Source organism: Thamnophis elegans, chromosome 1 (genome assembly GCF_009769535.1).
Source record: "Thamnophis elegans isolate rThaEle1 chromosome 1, rThaEle1.pri, whole genome shotgun sequence".
NCBI lineage: Eukaryota > Metazoa > Chordata > Lepidosauria > Squamata > Colubridae > Thamnophis > Thamnophis elegans.
In genome coordinates, this window is record NC_045541.1 from 171,149,722 (window position 1) to 171,176,383 (window position 26,662).

General features: G+C 43.3%; 1 protein-coding gene across 1 annotated transcript in view; it reads right to left on the reverse strand.

The window, feature by feature from the left end:
• The window catches only part of MYO1F (myosin IF), a 76,593-nt gene that overhangs the window by 24,791 nt on the left and 25,140 nt on the right, over nucleotides 1-26,662 (reverse strand). Inside the window, exons 2-15 of the mRNA XM_032212078.1 lie at nucleotides 23,409-23,546; nucleotides 21,846-21,935; nucleotides 21,085-21,179; nucleotides 20,257-20,344; nucleotides 18,418-18,507; nucleotides 14,812-14,943; nucleotides 13,905-14,039; nucleotides 13,418-13,550; nucleotides 12,775-12,971; nucleotides 11,258-11,338; nucleotides 9,204-9,290; nucleotides 7,833-7,919; nucleotides 5,740-5,907; nucleotides 1,704-1,789 (exon numbers count right to left, since the gene is read on the reverse strand). Coding sequence (XP_032067969.1) covers nucleotides 1,704-1,789; nucleotides 5,740-5,907; nucleotides 7,833-7,919; nucleotides 9,204-9,290; nucleotides 11,258-11,338; nucleotides 12,775-12,971; nucleotides 13,418-13,550; nucleotides 13,905-14,039; nucleotides 14,812-14,943; nucleotides 18,418-18,507; nucleotides 20,257-20,344; nucleotides 21,085-21,179; nucleotides 21,846-21,935; nucleotides 23,409-23,546 — 1,607 coding nt within the window. The remainder of the gene's footprint in view (nucleotides 1-1,703; nucleotides 1,790-5,739; nucleotides 5,908-7,832; nucleotides 7,920-9,203; nucleotides 9,291-11,257; nucleotides 11,339-12,774; nucleotides 12,972-13,417; nucleotides 13,551-13,904; nucleotides 14,040-14,811; nucleotides 14,944-18,417; nucleotides 18,508-20,256; nucleotides 20,345-21,084; nucleotides 21,180-21,845; nucleotides 21,936-23,408; nucleotides 23,547-26,662) is intronic.

Genomic DNA, 26,662 nt, shown 5'->3' on the forward strand with positions numbered 1-26,662 from the left:
TTTAGCATTATAGGTGTGGCTTTGATACACTTATGGTCAGGGGTGGCTTCCGGCAGGCACTACTGCTGGTTCAGTCATGTGCGCATGGTGCGCACATGCGCAGTGCAATAAAAATTGTTCTATGCATGTGCAGAAGCAAAAAACAAGATGGTGGTATCTATGGCGCCGCCTGGAGAACCGGTTTGGGGGCGTGGCAGGTCTAGGTTGCTGCCAGTTCCAGCGACCCAGGCTGCCAAACCACTACCGGTTCCGCTAAAGCGGTCCGAACCGGTAGAAACCCACCACTGCTAATGGTACAATTAGTATATGCACAGAAAAAGGGGATGTATTGTATCATGTATTATGTATTGCAGGAGTTATGCTTTTAAACGCTGGTTATATTTTGTCCTGTTTCCATTTGCTTTTAATTGTTAGCTGCTCAGGGTCATGTATACGAGATGGACAGCCATAAACATTTACTGAATAAATAAATAAATAAATAAATTGGAATGCCCTAATACAGTGGTCTCCAACCTTGGCAACTTTAAGACCTGTGGACTTCAATTCCCAGAGTTCCTCAGCCAGCAAAGCTGGCTGAGGAACTCTGGGAGTTGAAGTCCACAGGTCTTAAAGTTGCCAAGATTGGAGACCACTGCCCTAATAGACTGCTTTTGCCAATCTGACCAACACCGCCTCTCCCCAGAAACATTGCTAGTTGTATGTATGTATGTATGTATGTATGTATGTATGTATGTATGTAGTCATGTTTATATTGTGTATATTGGAGGTGGTGACCCTTTGAGAGCTGTATCTAACGAAATTTCATTTTAACGTATGCCTATCAGTGTACATTCAAAGTGACAATCAAGTTATTCTAAGTCTAAGCCTAAGTCTAAAGGTGGCTCAGTGACTAAGACGCTGAGCTTGTCGATCAGAAAGGTCGGCAGCTCGAATCCCTAGCGCTGCGTAACAGAGTGAGGTCTCACTACTTGTCACAGCTTCTGCCAACCTAGCAGTTCGAAAGCATGTAAAAATGCAGGTAGAAAAATAGGAACCACCTTTGGTGGGAAGGTAACAGCGTTCCATGCGCCTTTGGTGTTTAGTCATGCCGGCCACATGACCACGGAGACATCTTCCGACAGTGCTGGGTCCTCGGCTTTCAAACTGAGATGAGCACCGCCCCCTAGAGTCAGGAACAACTAGCACATATGTGCGAGGAGAACCTTTACCTTTACCTTTATATAGTGTATTTTGGAGGTGGTGACCCTTTTGAGAGCTGAATGGAATGAAATTTCATTTTAATGTATGCCGATTAGTATACATTCAAAGTGACAATAAAGTTATTCTAAGACTAAGCCTAAGTCTAGTTACAGATTTGGGGATTTTTTGCCTGTTTAAATCAGGATTCCCGATTTGATTTGTGTCAGAACTACGATTCCCAGAATTCCAAGGTAGCATCTCCTGTCCTAAGTTCCAACACATCTCATGGCACCAGTTTAAGCAAGTCTGCTTTGAAAGTTGTTGGAATAAAATCCCCATTCTGACTACTCTTGGCCATGTTGCTTGATGGAGGTTGTAGTCCAACTCTGGACTTTTCTGTTTTCCTTCATTATGTGCTTTTGTTTTGGGGGCAACCCGATGCCTCAGAGACTAAGTACATAAAAAAAGAAAGAAATATACGACCAAGTGAGGTATGGGAAGGAAAGCAGGAGAAAGAGACTCACAATTCACTGCTTTGCATTAGTTCTATCAGGTCGGTGAAAAGCACATCCCGATTGCGTTCACAAAAGCCGTTCACGTCATAGGAGACCTGTGGTTAGGAGAGGCCCACAGTTAGCATTTTGGCCATGTGTCATTCCCACTAGGCACCTGTGCTCTCTCTCTCTGCTTTCTTCAAATAAATCTCCCCAGTCTAGCAACTTCTCCACCATACAGGTAGTCCTTGTCTTACAACCATTCATTCAGTGACCATTTGAAGTTGCAACGGACTTATGGAGCCGTGGTGGCACAGTGGTCGGAGTGCAGTACTGCAGGCAACTTCTGCTGGTCACCAGCTGCCAGCAGTTTGGCACATCGAATCTCACCAGGCTCAAGGTTGACTCAGCCTTCCATCCAGTGGTGGGTTTCGAAATTTTTTAGAACCTCTTCTGTAGGTGTGGCCTGCTTTGTGGGAGTGGCTTGCTGGTCATGTGGCTGGGTGGGAGTAGCTTACCAGCCATGTGACTGGGTGGGCGTGGCCAACTTGTAAAATGTGGTGAAACTCACTTAACAACACTCTTGCTTAGCAACCAAAATGTTGGCTCAGGAACTCTGGCATTTGAAGCACGCGAGTCTTAAAGCTGTCAAGTTACAAGACCCTCGCACCCCTAACTCTTTAGGAAAAAGAAAACCCAGGAGTGTTCAAACTTGACAGCTTTAAGACTTGTGGACTTCAACTCCCAGAATTCCTCCTCTCTCTCTTCATCTTGATGAAGTGCGGATGGGCAGGGGGAGGGAGCTGGAGCTGGTTCTAAATGGCACTGTAGATTTGTGGAACCTCTTCTATAGAAGAAGTTAGAACTGGCAGGAACCCATCCCTGCTTCCATCCTTCCGAGATGGGTAAAATGAGGACCCAGATTGTTGGGGGCAAATATGCTGACTCTGTAAACCGCTTAGAGAGGGCTGTAAAAGCACAGTGAAGAGGTATACAAGTCTAAGTGCTATTGCTATATGACCATTACAGCATCTCTGAGCTCATGTGATCAAAATCTGGTCTCCTGGTGACCAGCATGTATTAACAATAGTTGCAGTGTCAGAGTCCTATGATCACAACAAACAAAGTCAGTGAGGGAATCCAGATCCACGTCACTATTGCATGATTCGCTTAACAATCACAGTGACTCACTTAAGGACTGTGGCAAAAAAGGACATAAAATCAGGTGTGACTCACTTAACAACCTCCTTGCTTAGCAATGGAAACTCTCTACCCAATTATGATCATATGTCAAGGAGTTCTGCCTTTGTTCTTCTTGTGTGTGTGTGTGTGTGTGTGTGTGTGCAGAGATAATCCTCACTTAAAGACCACTCGTTCAATGACTGTTCAAAGTCACAATGACTCTGAAAGAGGAGAATTATGGCTGTTCCTCATAGTTGGAACCATTGCAGCATCCCATGGTCCCGGGATCACAATTTGGGTGCTTGGCAACTGGCTCACCATTGCAATGATTTCAGCATCCCATAATCACATGATCCCCATTTTTGACTTTCACTGCCAATTTCTGCCATTTCCCCCCCTCTCTGAATCCACCTCCTTTTAACTTGATTTCTGATTGGTCAGAGATTCATCCATCCGGAGGAGTGACTTGCTTCGGACCATTAAAGCAGCTGCCTCCTTAGGAAGTCTCAGCATGGCAGAACAAGATCCTGTCTGTGTGTAGGTGTGTGCATTTGTGAGTTTTAGCACATGAGTTGCATTGGCTGGAACTCTCAACACACATCCAAGTCTTTGAAGTCAAGGAGTCCCCAAGGATGTTGCTGCTTTAATGAATCCAGGAAGGATGCTTTGCTCATGGAAAGATGCTTTGTGAAGCCCTTCTGCAAATACTTCTTATATGTGAGTCCCCAGTGCTCTCTGAGCTGGGTTGTTTCCTTGCAGACGTTTCCTCACCAAACTAGGGAATGAATGGATGCATGCTTCTGACAAACGAAGTCAATGGGGAAGCCTGCAGGAGATTGCAAATGCTGATCTCCCAATTGTGATTCACTTAATGACAGCAGCCGGCACTGCTGCAGCTATGAGATTGTCACACTTTAGGGTCATGTTGCTCGGCGATGGGTTCCCAAACCCAATTAGCAAGCACTACCTATACATACATACATACATACATACATACATACATACATACTAGGGGTGGGTTCCTGCCAGTTCTAACCTCTTCTATAGAAGAGGTTCCACAAATCTACCATGCCGTTTAGAACCGGTTCCAGCTCCCTCCCCCTGCCTGTCCGCACATCATCAAGATGAAGAGCAAGAGTGGGAATTCTGGGAGTTGAAGTCCACAAGTCTTAAAGCTGTCAAGTTTGAACACCCCTGGGGGTTTTTTTCTAAAGGGTTAGGGGTGCAAGGGTCTTGTAACTTGACAGCTTTAAGACTTGCGTGCTTCAAATGCCAGAGTTCCTGAGCCAACATTTTGGTTGCTAAGCAAGAGCGTTAAGTGAGTTTCATCACATTTTACAAGTTGGCCATGCCCACCCAGTCACATGATTGCCAAGCCACTCCCACTTGGTCACATGGCTGGCAAGGCACTCCCACCCTGTCACATGGCCAGCAAGCCACTCCCGCAAAGCAGGCCAAACCTACAAAAGAGGTTCCAAAAAAAGTTGAAACCCACCACTGATACATACATACAAATACAGATGATCAATTTAAACATACTTTTAACTGATCTGAATTCAGTTTACACAGAAACACACATGCACAGAACAACAGAGTTGGAGGGGACCCCAGAGGTCTTTCAGTACAACTCTGCTGAAGAGGAAACCCTATATCAGTGATGGCAAACCTATGTCATGCGTGCCACAGGTGGTACGCGGAGCCATGTGTCAGGACACACCAGTTCACCCATTTTTTAAAGCCATTTTTTGCCCTCCCCAGGCTCCAGAGACTTTATAGGAGCCTGGGGAGGGGGAAAAGAGCCTCCCCTGCCCCCCGGAGGCCCTCCAAAGGCTTCATGAGCTTCCGTTAAGCCTCCGGAGCGCAAAAAACTGGCCCTACGGGCAAACCAGAAGTTCGGGAATGGACTTCCGGTTTGCTCGGAGGGTCGTTTCGACTGCTCCGGAGGCTTTAGGGAAGCCTCCTGAAAGTCCCTGAAGCCTTCGGGGTGCTTAAAACGATCCTCCGAGCAAACTGGAAGTCACTTCCGGTTTGCTCGGAGAGTCATTTTGATTGCTGCGAAGGGTTCAGGGAAGCCTCCTGAAGGTCCCTGAAGCCTCCAGAGAGCATCCAGGGGGATAGGGGGGGCTGTTTTCGCCCTCCCCAGGCTCCTATAAAGCCTCTGGAGCCTGGGGAGGGCGAAAAAAGCATGTAAAAAACGGGGGGAGCACCTTTAGTGTGTGCATGCACACTGGGGGGGGGGTGTCACACATTGCATTATGGGTGCAGCACGCCTGCACACGACCCCCCTGCGCTCCCCCCACTTATGGCACGCGAGCCAAAAAAGATTCGCCATCGCTGCCCTATATCATTTCAGACAAGTGGTTGTCCAATCTCTTCTTAAAAAACTTCCAGTGAAGGAGCACTCACAAGTTCTGGAGGCAAGTTGTTCCATTGATTAATTGTTCTCACTTCACTTAGTTCTAAGTTGCTTCTCTCTTTGATTAGTTTCCACCCATTGCTTCTTGTCCTGCCCTCAGGTGCTTTGGAGAATAGCTTGACTCCCACTTCTTTATGGCAGCCTCTGAGAGGTCAGAACACTGCTATCATGTCTCCCCTGGTCCTTCTTTTCACTCCACTAGATAACCCAATTCCCGCAACTGTTCTTGAAATGTTTTAGCCTCCAGTCCGCTAATCATCCTTGTTGCTCTATCTCTGCACTCTTTCTAGAGTCTCAACATATTTTTTTATATTGTGGCGACCAAAACTAGATGCAATATAAATACGTGCAGCCCACAGCACATCAGTAGAACAGAGTTAGCAATTTTCAACCCAGAAACTGGAGGAGCCAAACTGAAAGGAATAAGGAAAGGGGGCACAAGGAAGGAAAGTGGGGAACTCGGGAGACCTTGCCAGCATAGTGGTGGATGATGAATCCTGAGCTGGAGCCGTTGAAATGCTCGTGGGTCCCCACTCCGGACTGGAGCTTCTGCAGCAAGGTCTGGTCGGCCCCCTCGCCCTTTGCATACACAGTAGCGCAAACATCATCCAAGATGCTCATAATTCCAGGAGGATTCTGGAAGAGAGAGACAAAGAGTGAAGGATTGAAAGTGTGGCTTCTCCATCCCAAAGGAGCTTTTTTTTTTCAAGAAGTAACTGGGCTTTCTTTCTTTTTTCTTGAAGAGGTTTCGCTTCTCATTCAAGAAGCTTCTTCAGTTCTAAGTACCAGTTCTTCAACTAGAACTGAAGAAGCTTCTTGGATGAGAAGGAAAATGTCTTCAAGGAAAAAAATGAAGAAAGTCGAGTTGTCTCTTGAAAAAAAGCACCTATGGGGCAACCATGACCTAGATCAGTGTTTCTCAACCTTGGCAACTTGAAGATGTCCGGACTTCAACTCCCAGAATTCCCCAGCAAGCATTCGCTTGCTGGGGAATTCTGGGAGTTGAAGTCCGGACATCTTCAAGTTGCCAAGGTTGAGAAACACTGACCTAGATGACTGAGAATCTCCATAGACATTGGGCCTCTCCATCCTGTTCAAGAGGGCAGGATTGTTTGAGTCCAAACATGGCAAATTCAAGTTGCTTTTTAATTGGTTGAAACATTTCTTATTAAAAAATGGGCGAAATGGGCTACTGTTTTTATAACTCCACTTGTATGCATTCGTTGTTTCCTTTTCAGATAGAAATGGTTTTATTTTTCCCAGCTGGTAGCAAAAAGATTTAAATCTTTAAATCTTTAAAAACTTCTCTCAGCTATTGTCATTTATCTGTCTTTTGTATCATTTTAATTCTGGGAGTCGAAATCCAGACATCTTAAAGTGACTGAGGTTGAGAAACACTGTTCCAAAGCATTAAAAATGTATTTCTTTATAAAATTTATAGGCCGACCATTTTACCTCAAGGTAATCCTGAGGTAAAAAAAAATAATAATTCCAGCCATGAAACAAAGCTAAATTTCATGCTAAGCCCACCCAGAATCGCTTTGGATAGTGAGATGGGTAGCATATAAATTAAATAAATGTATACATAAGTAGAAGTCTTCAAGGTTTCTTTTTTAGAGAGTAATGGCTGCCATCTTCCTAGAATGCTCCAGAACAACATAGCATAGTTTTAAATGAATTTTAGCGGAGAAAAAAGCATGGGTGTTTCATTATTTTATTGAAAAAACAAGGCCTTTAAAGAATTTAATTCAACTGGAATAAAATAGTAGCACCATCCTAGAGGTGGGTTGCTACTGGCTCGTACTGGTTTCGGGCCAACTGGTAATGGTATTTTGGCCTTGGCCTTGATCGCCCAAACCAGCAGTGACCTAAGCTGCCCCCTCCACCTGAACCCATGGCACGACAAAACCGCGCTCGTCAAAATAGCGGTGATAAAACCGCGTCGCTAAAGCCGCGACATCATCACCGTGCGTCATCACCGCCGCGACAACAGCGCGGCGACAGAAGGGCACTTTAAAACAGCGCGGCAGCAGAAAGCCGATTTAAATTAAGGTAAGGGTTAGGATTAGGTTTAGGGGTTAGGTTTAGGGTTAGGTTTAGGGTTAGGTTTAGGGTTAGGTTTAGGGTTAGGTTTAGGGTTAGGTTTAGGGTTAGGTTTAGGGTTAGGTTTAGGGTGCTGAGTGCTTCGGAAGGCGCGGATTTGCCCTCCGCCCTTATGTCAGCGCGGTAAGGTCGCATTTGCTTTAGCGATTCGGACGGCGCGGATTAGCACTCGCGCTTATGTCTCCGCGGATAAGGGCTTCGCGGTATTGTGGTGGAACCCCCTGAACCAGTTCCCCGATCACTGATGCCGTGGCCAGGATCTTTTTTAGTTAATTTTTAAAATTCTGTGCATACGCAGAACGATATATAGTCCACTGTGCACATGTGCATGTCTGGCGCATGCGCGAAGCGAACCGGCAGCAACCCCGGCAGCAATCCATCCCTGCACCATCCCCAGCTCAACCCACACGCCTCAGCGAATCCACAACCTCCTCCTCCTCCTCAGCCCCTTCCCTTACCACTTTGTTTTCAATGAGATCACACACAACTTTGTTGTTGAAATATTCAATTGGGGTCCACTTGATGCCTTCCTGCACATACTCTTCCTGGGGCAAGAGGAGAGATGGCTTTTAAAGAAGCAATTAATGCACATTGAAAGAACAGTAAAAATAATAATAATGAGGACCTAGTGAAGAATACCATTCTGTACCTGTCTAGTTAAGAATACCCTTTTGATCTGATAATCTGCAGCTCACAGATCAGAACAGAATAACAGAGTTGGAAAGGATTTTGGAGGTCTTATAGTCCAACCCCTTGCTCAAGCAGGAGACCCCATACCATTTCAGACAAATAGTTGTCCAATCGATTCTTAAACCCTCCAGTGATAGAGTAACCATGACTTCTGGAGGCAAGTGGTTCCACTAATTGTTCTAATTGCCAGGAAATTTCTCCCTAGTTCTAGGTTTCTTCCCTCCTTGTTAAATTCCCACCCGTTGCTTCTTGTCCTGCCTTCAAGTGCTTTGGAGAATAGGTTGACGCCCCTCTTCTTTGTGGCAGCCCCTGAGATACTGGAACACTGCTATCATGTCACCCCGAGTCCTTCTTTTTTTTAGATAAGATTTACCCAATTCCTGCAAATGTTCTTCCTATGTTTTAGCCTCCAGTCCCCCGATCAACTTTCTTGCTCTTCTCTGCACTCTTTCTAGAGTCTCTACATCTTTATGTCATGGAGACCAAAACTGAATGCAATATTTCAAGTGTGGTCTTACTAAAGCATTATAAAGTGGTACTAACATTTCACATGATCTTGGTTCTGTTAATGCAGCCTAGGACTAGGGCAGGGGTCGGCAACTTTAAATACTCAAAGAGCCACAAAGGTCCTAACTGGAAGCCCCCCGTTCAATTCTGGAGCCGGTCGGAAGTCCCGTTTACCCACCATAGAGTCTCCTCCTAGTGCGGCATTCTTTTCCCCCTATCAATTGTGAAGCTGACTGTAAAACCCATTCTTTGCCATAGAGTCTCCTCCTGGCGTGCGCTGCTTCCCCCACCCCTAACCAGAAGCTCCCCTCAAAATTGTGGTGCCAACTGGCAACAGGGAGCCGCAGCAGAGGGATAAAAGAGGCCACATGCGGCTCTAGAGCCACGGGTTGCTGACCCCTGGACTAGGGCAATTTCCCTGAACCTGATATGGTGGAACTAAAACTCCTGGAGTTCCCAGTCAACCTTCTAGGAATTCATGGAGATGCTATTCCCAAACATCCTAAACTGGAGATATAGATCCATGTCCAGGTTAGGATAGGTTGTGTCACAAGTGGCCAGTTGGAGACTTAGCCACAGAATCCACAGCCCACCCTCAGAGGGATCTGTACCTTCTCCCACACCAAACTCACCTGCTCTGCTTTGAGTGTCAATTCAATGAAGATCTGTTGAAGTTTTTCATTCACAAAGTTAATGCAGAATTGTTCAAAGCCGTTTCTCTGAAGATCAGGGGAAGGGGAGGCAAGGGAAAGAGAACAGTTTTGAAAAGGAAGCAGTTAGCTGACATGCCACCAAGTTCCAGGTTTGGATAAAAGAAATGGGGCAAACTGTGTGGATCACAGATTCCAAATCAGCCTGACTCAAGCCAGCAAAAGTACACGGGAAGCTTCCCATTGCTAAGAAGTTATTCTTTCATAAGACAGAGTCAGTATGGTCTACTGCAGGGGTCGGCAACCTTAAACACTTAAAGAGCCACAAAGGTCCTAACCGGAAGCCCCCCCCCCATTCAATTCTGAAGCTGACCGGAAGTCCGGTTCCCCCACCATAGAGTCTCCTCCTAGAGTGGGGTCCTTTTTCCTCTTACCTATCCTAACCGAAAGCCCTATCAATTGTGGAGCCGACCAGAGACAGGAAGCTGCAGCAGAGGGATAAAAGAGCCACCTGCAGCTCCAGAGCCGCAAGTTGCCGACACCTGGTCTAGTGGTTAAGGCACCAGACTAGAAAGCAGGAGACCGTGAATTCAAGTCCAGCTTTAGCCATGAAAGCCAGCTGGGTGACTGCCCAGTTATTTGGCCCAACCTACCTCACAATATTGTTGTGGGAGGAAAATAGGAGGAAGAAGGTGTGTTTGCCACCTTTGGTTGTTTCTAAAAACAAATAAAGATGGGATACAAATAAATAAGTAAAAAATAAATGACCAACAAATTGGTCATTTATTGGAGTGGTGGTCCCAAAATTTTCAGAGCTTTTCTTTGTTTCTGCTTAAACATAACAAACGATTCATATTCTGCCAGCATCTCCTAGTTGAGAGATGTGTATAATATTATGCTGATTAGGTGAAATTGAACTTTGATTGGGCCTGTTGTCATGCTGAACGAAATGGGCCAAAACTTACCAATTCTTTTCCTTGAGAGAATTGCAATGGACAGGGAATGGCGTCTGTTGTATGGACATGACTTGAGACTAGTAATGCTACCCAAACCTTTTTACTTTACTAAAAAGTATTACTTGTAGTCCTCACTTAACAACATTTCATTTAGTGACTGTTCAAAGTTATGACGGGACCGGAAAAACTGACTTCTCACCGTCCTCGCTCTTATGACTGTCACAGCACTGCCTTGGTTACATGATTGCAGTCCAGGCGCTTGGAAACTGACCCAATGTCCTGCTGTCATTTATTTATGGCTCCTTAGCTATATTAAACGAGGGACGTGGTGGCTCAGTGTCTAAGACGCTGAGCTTGTCGATCAGAAAGGTCGGCAGTTTGGTGGTTCAAACCCCTAGCACTGCGTAATGGAGTGAGCTCCCGTTACTTGTCCCAGCTTCTGCCAACCTAGCAGTTCAAAAGCACGTAAAAAATGCAAGTAGAAAAATAGGGACCATCTTTGGTGGGAAGGTAACAGCGTTCCAAGCGCCTTCAGCGTTTAGTCATGCTGGCCACATGACCACGGAGACATCTTCAGACGGTGCTGGCTCTTCAGCTTTGAAATGGAGATGAGCCCCTAGAATCGGGAACAACTAGCACATATGTGCAAGGGCAGGGGTGGGTTGCTGCGGGCATTACTGCTGGTTCAGTGCACAAATGTTTTTGCTCTCATGTGCTTGCAATGCGCACAATGTTAGAAAAGTAAAAAAAAATAATTTTTTTGCAATTAAGATTGTTCTGTGCATGCACAGAACTGAAAATCAAGATGGCACTGCCGGAGATAGAACCAGCTTGGGCACATCCTATCTTACTACCTACTTGGTCAAACCAGTCCAAACTGGTAGGAACCCACCTCTGTGCGAGGGGAACCTTTACCTTTTTAACTATTAAAATTAACAATGAATATTTTGTCTTTTAGTTTTGTTTACTAAAGTAAGTTAAATAACATGACCAACTGGACAATGGTGTCTGGGGTACAGAAACATTATGGAGTTCAGAATTTTCTTGGAAGCCACTGGCTTCTCAGTGACACAGACCTACCTTGAATATTTCAAAACCGTAAATGTCTAGGACACCAACGCTGTATTCCTCTTTGGGTTTCTGCATGGCTCTGTTGATGGACTGGAAGTGAAGAGAAAGCAATTACTACGTCAGGCCTCCAGTCCTATTCCTTTTAGGATCTTTGGCCTGCCACACTCTCTATTATTTTACTATGCTGTTTCATTAGTGGGGTGATTGGGAGGGGGAATCGTAAGGAGTAGAACTGTAGAATGTGTTGTTGTAAAAATAACACATTCCTTTCTAGAAGCCCAAGGTCCTCCTTTGTCTCCGCACCTCTGCACCTGACAGGAACTAGATGGGTGGAAATGCCAGCATGGCAGTGGAAGATTGGACCCTGTGATGGACTTGTGGGTGTGGGGACAATCGTGAACTTTCAACTGGGTGGAAAACCTAGGAAGCTTTCACATTCGGGTTTTCCTCAGATGTACCAACATGTCTCTCTTAATAAATTGGAACTTTGATGAAAGCTCTGCCTTGGACTCTGATTTAATTTTGGATGATATTTGGAACGCTGACATACTAGCTGCAAAAATATAGAATTTTATAGGCCACGTAACTTCAATATCGGGATTGAGTGATAAACATATACTACCATCTGGTGGAAAAGACCCCAAATTCCCAATGTAAGATACCTCTTTTTCAAACAAATCAAAGCAAAAAGGCATATTTCCCTCTATTTCTAGCATTCAAAGAAATTTGGGGTGTTAAACAGGCCACTATTTTTTCTGAGAAAAGTTTAGTCCTTCTCCATCTGAGAATCTTAGCCCTTCTCATGCTGGGTACGATTGTAATACGTCCATCTTTCTGATTTGGTGTTCAAAAAACCCCATAGAGTTGGAAGTGACAAATCAGACACCCAGGGGTGGGCTGCTATGGGTTCGGCTGGGTTCAGGAGAACCTGTAGCTAACATTATGGCCAGTTTGGAGAACCTCAAAATCCTACCCCTGGCTGGCCCCGCCCACCCCTCTCCTCCCAGGAGCCTCTACGCGGCCCATTTTGGATGTGAGATAAGTGCAAGGCTCGCGTGGAGACTTGGGAAGGTGGGGAAACGGACCCCCTGAAAGTTCTGGAAAGCCGGAAGGGCCTCTGGAGCCCGGGAGTGGCAGTTTTCGCCCTCCCAGAGGCTTGAGGAAAGCTTCCGGAGCCTGGGGAAGGTGAAAACACCCCCTCCCATGGTGCAGGGGACCTACTAGGCCACACCCACCATGGCCATGCCCACCCAGCAACCGGGCAGAGACCTGGTTGCTGAAATTTTTGAAGCCCACCCCTGCAGACACCATTGTATCCAACATTTTCCAGTGAGTCCAGTTCTGTCTTATGGCTGAAAACACCATAGAGTTGGAAGTGATAAACTGGACACTATTCTTGTTCAACCCGCTACAGAAAGTCCATCCCTCTCAGTTGTTAAAACAGAAATGGAATGAGCCAACCAGACACCAATTTGTTCCTCACTCCAAACCAAAGGTTCCCCCCAGTACAGAACAAGGTTGCATACCTCAACAAGGAAGTCGAAGACCCGGGAATATAGGCCTTTGGCTAAGGCATCACGCGTATAAGATGCTTGTTCTACATTGAGGGTTACGTTAATGGACTCTGACCGGCCACCCCATTTGCTGTCCATTTTTCGACTGGTGAGCTTCTCATCTAGACGGTCCTTGTCGATTCCCAAAAGATAGGCAGGAAAAGCTAGCACTGGAGTGGGGAAATGGAAAAAGACTCCTTTGGCATCTTTGGAGAAGAGGATATGTCTTCATCTATAACATTTGCTCATGTTTCAATGCCTTGAATTAGGGACATGTCATTAGGGATGAGTAAAGAAAATGACCTTGATGGAGATATATAGGATCTGTTAAAATCCAGAAGAGATAATATTTGGAAGTAGTTCAGACAGATACCTCCCTAAATCACTGGAGTACAAATAATCCTTGATTTACAACCATTCACTTAATTAAGACACAGCCTTTGATTTTTTCCCCCTAACCTTTTCTTCTTTTCCTGGTCTTAAAACAGGTTTTTGTAACCATCAGGACATATTTTTTACAAGCTCATCTTTATGGTTCTTCACATTACCGTCGACCATGTCAGAATTAATATTCACAGATTAATGAATGTATCCCCATTAACTGGTAGCTACTCACAGTCCGAATTCTCCACTTGGGCGTAGTTCCCTTTCTCCTCAAAACTGATATTCCCTAAATGGAGAATACCAGCTACAATCTGTAGGACAAGTTGCTTATCTTGGCCTGTGATGCCAATCACATCCATGGCATTCTGGAGAGAGAGGGGGGGGGAGAGAGAGAGAGAGAAAGAGAGAGAGGAAAAAGAGAAAGAAGGGAAGGGGTAAGAAGGAAGGAAAAGAAAAGCAAGGGACAGCAGGAAGGGAAGAGAGGAAAAAAGAAAGAAAGAAAGAGAAAGAAAGAAAGGAGAAGGAGGGAGGGAAGGAGGAAGGAAGGGAAGGGAAAGACGGGAAGAAAGAAAAAAGAAAGAAAGAAAAATTATCTGTGAGTTTCATGTACAATGTTTGACATGACTGAAAATATTAAATTTATTGGCTAATAGATTTGGGCAGCATTCAAAACATGAAAAAACCCCAACGATGAGTTTTGTAAAATAAAGGTCCCTTACCATGGTCTCATGGAATTCACTCCGATCATCTGTGCCATCCACTTTGTAGGTCTCTGACTGGCTTAAATAATAATAATAATCTGGACTCATAATGCCCAGGTTGTGTTTCTGATCTTGGGAAGCACCTTCAATAAGCTACAGAAAGAAGTAGATGGAAGACATGAGGCTGATGGATTACCATGTTAAATTCTTCATGGTCAGCAACTTCTTTCAAGGACTGCAGACTCTCCAAGGCCATTTCATGGAATCCAAATTTTAGAGAGGCAATTAGTGGGTTCAGAAACAAAAATGAATGGGACCCTTGATCTACCTTGACTGTCTTTTCCTTCCTCTTTCTGATATTCTCTCTCTCCTGTCCTTTCCTCCTCCCCCTCCCTGCTCTCCCTCCTTCCATTCCTCTCTCTTTTTCTCTCCTCCTTCCCTCTCCTCCTCCTCCTCTCCTCCTCCTCCCTCTCTCTTTCTCTCACTCTCTCTCCACAAATAGTTCTCATTGGGAGTTCAAACTCAACTCATGCAGAACATTTTGGAAACTGAGCAGAGGGTCATCTCAAAAGATCTTTAAAAAAATTGCACACTGTGTATTGACGCACACAATCCTGTTTCAGCAATTCAAGGGATGCCGTTCAGGTCAACTTTTTAATCTACTGGTAGACCTCAATTTACAACCAACCCTGGTTGTGTTTCTTCTCTAGAAGAAGGGCTAAATACATCAATCATCATTTTTTCCTCCAAAATGTTACTTTACAATTTAAAAGGAAAAAAAAAACCCAGACCAATAAACCACCCCCAAATTTACTACTGGTTGTAAATCAGTAGTAGCAGCATAGGTCACATCCCAATGTACAGGTGGGTTTGCGCAAGCATTTTTGTGCCAATGGTCATATGTATCTGTGATTTTTCCAATTACCTGGTAATAGATGTGGAAGTTCCTTTCACTCTCGTTTTGGCTCACCACTCGGGATTTTTCCAGCAAGAAATTGGAGATTTTTCCTCCGTCGGGCTCACCCCCGCGACTGAACTGGATCTCAAAGTATTTCCCCTGATATGAGACAGTGGAAGTTGCAAATCCAGTGGTGCAGATGCTTCAGCATCTCATGACTTACTGACCACAAGGGGGCAGCAGGACATAGGTTCAAAGTTGAGGTTTTCCTTGCTTTACCTGCTCTTTGTCTAAGACAGTGTTTCTCAACCTTGGCAACATGCTGGCTGGGGAATTCTGGGAGGTGAAGTCCAGACATCTTAAAGTTGTCATGGCTGAAAACCACTGATCTAAGAGATTGCAAATCTGAAACCACTTCGTTCTGCTTATCTTCCCCGGGCACAAAGCACATCAGGTTGTTAGACTATTATGTATTTCCTGTAAATAAAGGTCCTTACTATTTTTATTTTTATTTATTTAGTTTGTCAAACATGTACAACAGAGGTGGGTTCCTACTGGTTCGGAACAGTTCGGGCGAGTAGGTAGTAACTTGGCCTGCCACACCCCTGAACCGGTTCTCTTGGTGGTGGCGTAGACGCTGCATCTTTTTTTTTTTTTAATAATTTTTTTTATTTTTTTGTTACATAAACAACACATGCCCACAACAGTGGGGGGGAAAAATAATAATAATAATAATAAAAAAAAAAACAAGGCAGAGAGAGAAAAAAAAGAAAACAAAAAGAAAAACACAAGTATATGTTATAAAAAAGTATATCAGCTGGTTACAACAGTAATGTATATAATGTTGAGTTGCTATGATAAATAATAATTGGATATGAGAAGGGAAGGTTAGAAATATTCTTGGACTATATATAAAGGTTATTAATCACAATAATTATTTCTATAAAAAAATAAAATAAAACTATATACAGTTAAATCTTAACTAATATGGGGAAAATGCTATGATATACGATATAATTACATAAAGAAAGGAGAATGATAATAAACTATATACATGGAGGATGGAATTTTTGGTATTAAATATTATGGATGTTTAGTTAAAACAGGATATGAGGATTTGATGTTAATGGAGGATTTTATAAACAAGTAAATGAAATGCTAGCATGTGGTTATGGATTAAATCTTTGGCATAGTTAAGGATGAAGGATGTTTAAACAACTGTAGTCAACTAAAAGTGGAGGTATGATGATGTTAATATGGTAAACATTTGAGTTAAGATATTTGAATTAATATGAATTAATGGAAGAGATGCACAAAAACTTGTTGTAACCAGTAGACGCTGCATCTTGTTTTTTGCTTCTGTGCATAAGCATTTTTTTCTGTACTGTGCACGCACGAGGGTGCACGAAGCACGTGCGCAGTGCATCCCTGAATGAATCGGCAGTAGCAGCAGCTGGAACTCACCCCTGATGTACAGGATAGCAGGATATTTAATCAACTTACCTTTGCTACCGGTTCACAAATGTGAGAGCGTGAGCTTGCTCACTTCGCTCACATGCGCCACCTCTGCGCATGCGCAAGAACCTTTCGCACATGCTCAGAATGCCAAAAACGGGACATGATGACATCCAGGTGGGTGGGCAGAGCCTTCCGCCACTACCAGTTCGCCCGAACTGGGTAGAACCGGCTGAATTTCCCCACTGATATAAGTATGAACATGGACATGAACAAAGGAAATGAATACAAATAAATGGGAATAGTAGGACAGGAACGGTAGGCATGTTGGTGAGTTTACTAGAGTTCTACAACTTGTTTCACTAATCTTTGCTTAGGTCTGATTCCCTCTCTCAAGAGTGTGTATGTGCACACAGAAAACATTTCAACCTCCAATGTGAGAGAAGGCATATTGGGCAAATCTGAAACAGGAGGATCTAGAAATAGACACCCCTATTCTATTAATAGCAGTAGCAGTAGACTTATATACCGCTTCATAGGCCTTTCAGGCCTCTCTAAGCGGTTTACAGAGAGTCAGCATATTGCCCCCAACAATCTGGGTCCTCATTTTACCCACCTCGGAAGGATGGAAGGCTGAGTCAACCCTGAGCCGGTGAGATTTGAACCGCTGACCTGCTGATCTAGCAGTAGCCTGCAGTGCTGCATTTAACCACTGCGCCACCTTGGCTCTTATTCTGTTATTAACAGAATAACAAAGTTGGAAGGGACCTTGGAGGTCTTCTAGTCCAATCCCTTGCTCAGATAGGAAACCCTATATTTATATATTTGTTAATGAGATGTTGGGGTCATGTATTTCTAGTTCCCCATTGTTGTAACTAATGTTTTATGATGAATATATTTTTACAATGACTATGATAATGATCTATCACTATTGTTGTATGACAGCTTAAGCACCAGAGACAAATTCCTTGTGTGTCTAATCACACTTGGCCAATAAAGAATTCTATTCTATTCTATTCTATTCTATTCTATTCTATTCTATTCTATTCTTCTCAATATGTACATACCCCAAGGTATGACCATAACAGAGCTTGCCTATTTCGGTCGTAACTCAATACAGTTGTAAAATGAGTCAGTCACATGATTGATGTTATGACTTTTGGGGAGGTTGCTGGTTAAGCAAACCAAATGGTTCCTTAGGGGTGCAGTTTTGCCAAACAGTCAGTGATGGTTTGGGGCAAAACCACATACAATGTGAACCTGCAACTATGGAGCACTGCAAACAGCTGTAAACACGGGCAGTTGGTGAGCATTTGAAGTGCAGTCATGTAATCGTAGGGGGAGGCTGACCATCAAAATTTGAATCTGGGTTGTAAGTACCCATGAGGTAAGTCTGTCAGAACTTCAACAGTTGTAAGTTGAAGACTACTTGTAGATGAGAGACAGATGCCACATTATTTTAAAGTTTCCAAGGTTGAGAAACACTGCTATAATGCATTTTTTCCCCACACCAGCAGCCCATATTGCTCCCATACAACAACCTGCTATTTCTTATAGTGATAGTAGGAACATGTTGTGGCCCACCAGCAGCCAGCAGAGCTGGCAGTTGATTCAGACAGTGAGGAGGTTGGGGAGGAACATGGGCCAGTTCTGGAGTCTGGAGAAGGCTCTGATGAGGGCTCTGTGTCAGAGACAGAGAGGGGGCCAGAGCCGTACGCCAGTTATCAGCTGCCTTCAGAGTCAGACATAAGTGAGGCAGATGAACAGCTGGAGCCTGTTCCCAGTGTGCACATGCGCAGAGTTGCTAGACGACGGGAACAGCTAAAGAACAGGGGCCGACTTGGGAGTAAGGCCACAGGTGGACGATGAACGGCATGTCCCAGAGGAAATAAAAGAGGAGCGAAAGGGAAGGGGAGTTTGCAGGAAAAAATTAGTTCGCTTCATTGGTTTGTGACTCTCCGAGACTCCTTGCCAAGTTTTGCAGATCTCAGCCTGGCAGCTCTCCAAACCAGATAAGGTCTGTGACCGTAAATCCTCCCTTGAAAGGCTTTGCTGGATGTGAATGAGCAGAATTCACAGTAAATTAATAAAAGGGATTTTGGTTGGGACAAGGAATTTGCTTCATGCTCTTGGGAAGCCTCGGTCAGAACAGAATGTCTCTTCTACCCAAAGACTTACGAATCGACTGGAGTTATTATTTCTCACGGTCTTGGCGTTGCCAAAGGCTTCAAGTAATGGATTGGACTGGAGAATGATGTCTTTGACATGCTGCAAAAAAAAAAAGGAAAGAAAAAGTTGTATGGAGGCCAGACAGAGCCAGCTGGAATAGAATCAAGGTTAGCTAAAAGCGGTTGGCCTCAGTAGTTGGTGCTACAATAGTGATGGCAATAGCATTTAGACTTATATGCCACTTCACAGAGCCAATTTGGTGTAGGGGTTAAGATAATATGCTAGAAAGCGGGAGATCATGTGTTCAAGTCCTGATTTTGCCATGAAAGGCAGCTGGGTGAATAGAATAGAATAGAATAGAATAACAGGATTGGAAAGGACCTTGGAGGTCTTCTAGTCCAACCCTATATCTCTTCAGACAAATGGTTATCCAACATCTTCTTAAAGACTTCCAGTGTTGAGGCTTTCACAACTTCTGGAGGCAAGCTGTTCCACTGATTAATTGTTCTAACTGTCAGGAAATTTCTCCTCAGTTCTAAATTGCTTCTCTCCTTGATTAGTTTCCACCCATTGCTTCTTGTCCTGCCCTCGGGTGCTTTGGAGAATAGCTTGACTGCCTCTTCTTCGTGACAATCCCTGAGATATTGGAACACTGCTATCATGTCACCCCGGGACCTTCTTTTCATTAAAGTAGACATACAAATTTTGTACGTCTACTTTAATGAGTTTGTGACTTTGGACCAATCATTCTCTCTCAGCCCAACCCACCTCATGGGGTTGTTGTGGGGAAAATAGGAGGAAGTTGGCGAGTTGGATATGGTCGCCACATTGAATTGTTTGTAAAAATAATAAAGACTGGATATAAATCATTACAATGAAATAAAATAAAAATAAAACATTTAAAAACTAGCCTAAATTTGCAAGATTATAGGAAATTAATATCTATCAACAGAACAGGAGTATCTGAATCTACAAGTGGGTGGGCATCAGAGGTGGGTTCCTACCAGTTCGCACCTATTCGGTAGAACCGGTTCGTCAAATCTACCGAACCGGTTAGAAGAGGTTCCACCAGTGGACCCGGAAAGCAGGCCACACCTACAGAAGAGGTTCCAAAAATTTTTGAAACCCACCACTGGGACAGGATCTTGTAACTTGACAGCTTTAAGACTTGCATGCTTCAATGCCAGAGTTTCTGAATAGCTACTTGGACCGACCTAAGTACTAATTCATAATTTCATATCCGGTCACATGGGCGGCAAGCCACTCCCATCTGGTCACATGGGTGGCAAGCCACTCCTACAAAGGAGGCCACACCCACAGAGTAGGTTCCAACAATTTTTGAAACCCATCACTGGTGGGTATGGCATCTGAAGGTACACAATTTCAATTATGATGCCACACCTCCATCTTGCTGATTTTCACCCACACATACCCACACACAGGTGCTCCTGCAAAGACGGAGGGACTCATTATCCTGAGATGCTTGCCCAGGTCACCCGTCAGCCTCCCAGCCTTTTCGTCTTACATTTCTAGGATTAGAGTTATAAATGTCTAAGGCCTTGCCCTATACCAGCCTGATGCCTTCCCAATATGTTGGGATGACGACTCCCAGAATTCCTGTGTAGACTAGGAATTCTGGGAGTCACCGTTTCAACACACCTGAGAGGCAGGTAACGCTTGTAAAACTTGATGGACATACAGGAGACTTCTGAAATAAAAGAATCGGATTTTGTTCTGCCTGCACAATGAAGTGAAAGAGAAAAGTAAAAAACAAAAACACACACACAAAAAAACAGAATTGGAAGAAGGAAGAGAAGAGAATGCAAGCCCGTTGCTCTTCACACTTACCTGCACCTTTTCGCCTCCTCCCGACACCTTGGAAATGTATCCCATGATGTATTTTGCAGCCACTGTTTTCCCAGCACCACTTTCACCACTAAAAATAAACAGACATGCTGTAAAATGGGGCGAAATAGGATGAATTTAGAAAGCAGAGAGGACAGGAATGTAAATGCCCCATTAGGTCTGGTAGAGAAGCTATGCTAGGGGTACCCACAGCTAGGGAGTTCCCTTTGGTGTGTTCTATGAAACGCACCTTCTCTGCTGTGGCTGCCTCCTTAGGGAACATCCTTCCCCCTGAAATTAGATTATCTCCCCCCCACCTTTTGATATCCTGAAAGGTCCTCAAGACTGTTGCTCCTGAGAACCTCTTTAGATCTTGCTGCTAAATTCCAAGTAGCTGATGCTACCTTTCACCGATTTTTGCATTAAAAGAGTTAGAACAAAATATACAAAATATATGTGCTTAATCCTCAACTTTTTCACACAAAATGAATGGAATATTCAACTGCATCACCAGGCATACCAGAGTTTGGTGCTACCCGTTTGCTCATGCGCAGAAGAGTCAGGGCGGGTGAGCGGAGCCTCCCGCCACCGCCACTACTGGTTCGCCTGGTCCAGTCTAAATAACAGTCTAATCAAGGAACCACCAAGAACACTCCCACCAACACTGGCAGCGCGAGACGCCAGTGTATAAAAATAAGAGCAAACCCTTTTAGCACTGATGATGTTACCTAGTTTGGTAATGAAATGTCTGCAAGAAAACCACCAAGCTCAGACAGTGCTAAGGACCCTACATGAGCTACAAATATTTTCTTTTGTCAATCTGAAATTTACCTGATGATGACGCATTGGTTCTCTCCATCAATGAGCATATTGCGGTACATGTTGTCTGTGAGAGCATAGATGTGAGGTGGATTCTCATACTGAGCCTAGAATATAAATCGGAGGTCCACAGTCAGGAATTAATCTTTGTATTCATGGTTTGAGTTTTACTTTCTTGTTTCTAATATATATATATAAGGGCTTTATGTTTACAGTGGAACCCACAATTTTTACTTTTTGACTCCTGCAAATGGCCTAATAACAAACAGGGGAGAAAATTCCCACCACACCACATGAAGCAATTAAATTTAATTAAACATATTACATTGTAATAAATAAACAGATTACGTGCAGGTATTTGTGCTAGTCTGTGATTTCGATAAACTGAATTGATTGATAACATACATGAATTAATCTGAGCTCATGGATTTAAAGGGACATAAAATAGAAATAAAACCAGCATTTCTGTGGATCATACCAAAAATCAATGTAATGTATCATCCTGATTTGCTGACTAATACCTGCAACCTGATGTAATGTGATAGTTCTTCTACGTTTCTTGCTTTAATTTGCAAAATCTTAGACCAAATCGTTATTTTCACCAGCCTTTCTCAAAGGTTTTGGAAAGAAAGAGTGATATCATTATACAAACCATTTTACTGGGTGAATTAAAAATGTAACTGGATAACAAAATAGATTGTAAGAAATTCAAGGAATGGGATCGTTCAGATCTCTTGGCTCTCATCTTCATTTTTCTCATTGAATTAACTCACCGCTCCTTGATAGAGTTCAATTTCTCGATCTGTAAAGTAGGGCATCTGCTTAAAGGGGTTGACAGATATAAGGACTGGTCCAATATAGGTCTGAGCATTGCTTTATTAAGGTCCAGAAAGAGAAAAAAAAGGTCCTGTGATTTCTTTAAAAATGTTTGGGCTCAAAAACCCAGAGATTTGCAGCCACTGCGGCTGACATCTCGTAGGCCAGACAACGTGTACTGAAAAAGTAGGAATATTGAGATATCAAACTATACCTGCAAGATATCCATAGACACTTTCCTAACTGCAGATCCTTTGTCTTCATGCCTGAATATAGACTTATATGCGGATATAGATATATGTATACATATAGCAATAGCACATAGACTGTTTCAAGTGCTTTTACAGCCCTCTCTAAGCAGTTTACAGAGTCAGCATATTGCCCACAACAACCTGGAACCTTATATAGCTATATATGTCCTCATAAATCAAGGACTGCCATATAGGTAGTTCTTGACTTATGACCAGTTGCTTAGTGACTGTTAGAAGTTATGACCGCCTCTCCCAAATAGCAATAGCACTTAGACTTATATTACTGCTTCACAGTGCATTTACAGCCCTCTCTAAGCTGTTTACAGAGTCCCCAACAAACTGGCTCCTCATTTTACCCATCTCAGAAGGATGGAAGGCTGAGTCAACCTTGAACCGGTGAGACTCGAACTGCAGGCAGCCAGCAGTCAGCAGAAGTAGCCTGCAGTACCCTATTCTAACCACTGTGCCACCACGGCTCTAAGTACTTATAACCCAGTTCTGAACTTCCAATGGCTGCCCGTTCTGTGATCACATGGCCGCATTTCAGATGCCTGGCAACCAGCCTGCATTCATGGCAGTTTGCAGCGTCCTGCAGTCATGCGCCCATAATTTATGAGATTTTTGCTGAAAACTAGTATTGACTTCCAGTTTTTGGCAAACCCCACCCTCAACCTCACGAACAATGGTTTCATGTAACAACAGCCGGAAAAGCAGGCAGGCTCCATTACAGTTCTCACAATGGTTGACCGAACAAAAGGCTTTTTCTGATCAAATGTACTCAATTGATCCTTTCAATATCCCCTCTTATCATTCCCCACCTTTTAAAATAAGGATAAAAGCAGGGATGAAATGCTACTGGTTCTGACCGGTTCACTAGAACCGGTAGTAAAAAAAAAAAGCTTTAAAAGTGGAAAAGCTTTGCTGTGTGATCGTCGGAAGCTTTTTTTTTTCATTTTTAAAGCATTTTTAACTATCTATTTGCTGGAACCAGTAGTAAAAAAATGCTTTTAAAAGTGTGTATGTGTGTGTGTGTGTGGGAGAAATGGTTCTAATGATTGCGCGGATCATCTGTGAGTGCGCGATCGCTGAACCCTTTTTATTTCACTTTTTAAAGCATTTTTTTACAACCTATTCGACCGAACCAGCAGGGAAAAAAATGCTTTAAAAAGTGGGGGAAAGTTGGCCACGCCCACCCGGTCACATGCCCCCAAGCCACGCCCACAGAACCGGTGGCAAAAAATTAGACTTCACCACTGGATAAAAGGATACGAAAATATAATCATCCATGTAACGTTTCTTCAGATTTTCCACGATGGCATCTTCATGAATTTTGGAGAGCAAGACCATGTCATCCACCCCGCTCTGTTTGACATTGTGGCTTTGCCAATGAAAGCGTTCCTTGCTGCCCTTTAAGAGAGAAGAAGAAGAAAAAAAAAGAGATTTAATCCATGAGAAAGTAACTCTGGATTACATTAGTGATCGATCAATTCTTCTTTGCTCAGGCTGGAGTGGATGGAGTTATAGCCAACACACCTGGAAGACACCTGGTTGAAGAAGTATGAGATACAGGTAGTCCTCAACTTACAACCATTCATTTAATCACCATCTTCTTCTAACGACCCCTTAATCCCTTGTGGGGTGGAGTCTGGGCAACTGAATGGAGCTAGCAGTGTGTTTTAATGGCCAGATGTCATTCTTGTCACCAAAGCGGAGTTTTGTTCAGCAGATATATTCTCAGTGTGCCCAAAGAGAAAAATATCTGCCTCTCCCTAGGATCGAACTCACAGCCTCATGATTGTGAGTTGAGAGCTCCACCTCTAGGCCACCACACCACTCTATACAACCATTTGTTTAATGACCATTCAAATTACAACAGCACTAAAAAAGTGACGTATGACCATTCTTATATTTACGACTGTTGCAGCATTCCCCATAGTCATGTGATCAAATTTCAGGTGGTTGGCAAATAGCATGTATTTATGATAGTTGCAGCATCCTGGGGTGCTGGGATTGTCACCTGAAACCTTTCTAGCGAGCTTCTGTCAAGTAAACGATATCATGATTCACTTAACAACGGCAAAGATTCGCTTAACGACAGTGCCAAACAAGTCATAAAATGTGGGCACGACTCGCTTAACAACTGCCTTGTTTAGCAATAGGAACCTTAGGCTCAATTGTGGTCATAAAAAGGGATTACATGTAACATGTAAATCTTGCAGATTTTTTTAAAAAACTAAAATTGCATTTGTAATAAACCACCCTAATCCTAACCCTAACCTTTGTATATCTTCAGGTTTTGGAAATAGAGCTTTTATTTGGCACCTCTGGTTTTAATCTTTAATCTTTAATCCAATCATCCTCAAGGGGAAAACAACTCAAGAAGCTTGGGAAATTTTGAAAAATCAGATTACAAAAGCCCAGTCTAGCACAATACCAATGGAGAAGAAAAATAACAGCTCCCAAAAGAAACCAGCATGGCTGCATAAAGAACTCTCTGACAAATCGAAAGAAAAAAAAAGATAAGTATAAAAAGTGGAAAGAGGGGGAATATCAGCAAATAGCCCGAGCCTGTAAAGATAAAGTGAGGAAAGCTAAGGCTCACAATGCAGAAAGGCTTGCCACAAAAGTAAAAAATAACAACACTACTTCCAACATGTTAAAAACAAGAAAAAAGTTAAGGAAACAATTGGTCCATTGCTGGGAGAAAGTGGTAAGAAGGTGACAAGCAACAGGGAGAAAGCAGAACTATTTAACTCATTTTTTGTATCTGTCTTTACACAAAGGGATAAAACAGTCCAACCTATCAAAAACAGCACCACAAACATCAGATTAGGAACACAAGTTGAAATAGGGAAGAAAATGGTAAGTGAGCATCTGTCTACCCTAGACGAGTTCAAATCACCAGGACCGGATGGATTACACCCCAGGGTTTTGAAGGAACTAGCAGATGAGATCTCAGAACCACTGAACTATATCTTTCAGAAATCCTGGAGTACCGGGGAACTGCCAGAGGACTGGAAAAGAGCTGATGTGGTTCCCATCTTCAACAAAAAAGGAAAAAAAATAGATCCAGGAAACTATAGACCTATCAGCCTGACCTCAATACCAGGAAAGATTCTGGAAAAGATAATCAAGCAACGAATTAGCGAATACCTAGAAGCAAACAAAGTAATAGCCAAAAGCCAACACGGGTTTGTCAAAAACAGATCATGCCAGACTAATCTTATTGCATTCTTTAACAAAGTGACAAAATTAGTGGACCAGCGGAATGCCGTCGATATAGTTTACTTGGACTTCAGTAAGGCATTTGACAAGGTAGACCATAACCTACTACTAGATAAAGTAGAAGAATGTGGGTTGAACAGCATCACCACCAGATGGATTCGTAACTGGCTGACCAACTGCACTCTGTTTTAGGCCCAGTACTCTTCAACATCTTCATCAATGATTTGGATGAGGGAATAAGTGGGGAACTCATTAAATTTGCAGATGACACCAAGCACGCAGGAATAGCCAACACTGCAGAAGATAAGCTTAAGATACAGAAGGATCTTGACAAACTTGAACATTGGGCACTATCTAATAAAATGAAATTCAATGGTGAAAAGAGTAAACTTCTACATTTAGGCAAGAAAAATGAAATGCACAGATACAGTATAGGTGGTACCTTCCTCAATAGTAGTAACTGTGAGAGGGATCTTGGAGTCCTAGTGGACAACCATTTAAATATGAGCCAGCTGTGTGCAGCAACTGCCAAAAAAGCCAACACAGTTCTAGGCTACATAAACAGAGGGATAGAATCAAGATCACGTGAAGTGTTAAATACCACTTTATAATGCCTTGGTAAGGTCACACTTGAATACTACATTCAGTTTTGGTCGCCATGATGTAGAAAAGATGTGGAGACTCTAGAAAGAGTGCAGAGAAGAGCAACAAAGATGATTAGGGGACTGGAGACTAAAACACATGAAGAACGGTTGCAGGAACTGGGTATGTCTAGTTTAATGAAAAGAAGGACTAGAGGAGACATGATAGCAGTCTTCCAATATCTCAGGGGTTGCCACAAAGAAGAGGGAGTCAAACTATTCTCCAAGGCACCTGAGGATAGAGCAAGAAGCAATGGGTGGAAACTAATCAAGGAGAGAAGCAACTTAGAACTGAGGAGAAATTTCCTGACAGTGAGAACAATTAATCAGTGGAACAGCTTGTCTCCAGAAGTTGTGAATGCTCCAACACTGGAAGTCTTTAAGAAGATGCTGGATGGCCATTTGTCTGAAACCGTATAAGGTTTCCTGCCTAGGCAGGGGGTTGGACTAGAAGACCTCCAAGGTCCCTTCCAACTCTATTATTCTATTCTAAATGATAAGGGTTTCTGTTGATTATGTTTGAAGAAGAAAGAAGGAAAATGTAAGGACAAGAACCTGAAACTGTGAGCCACATTTCTGGTGGGATGTGTGAATTCCTCCTGAGCTTGCAACATATCCAAGCTTGTTACAGTACTTGAAGAAAAATCAAAAGCTTTA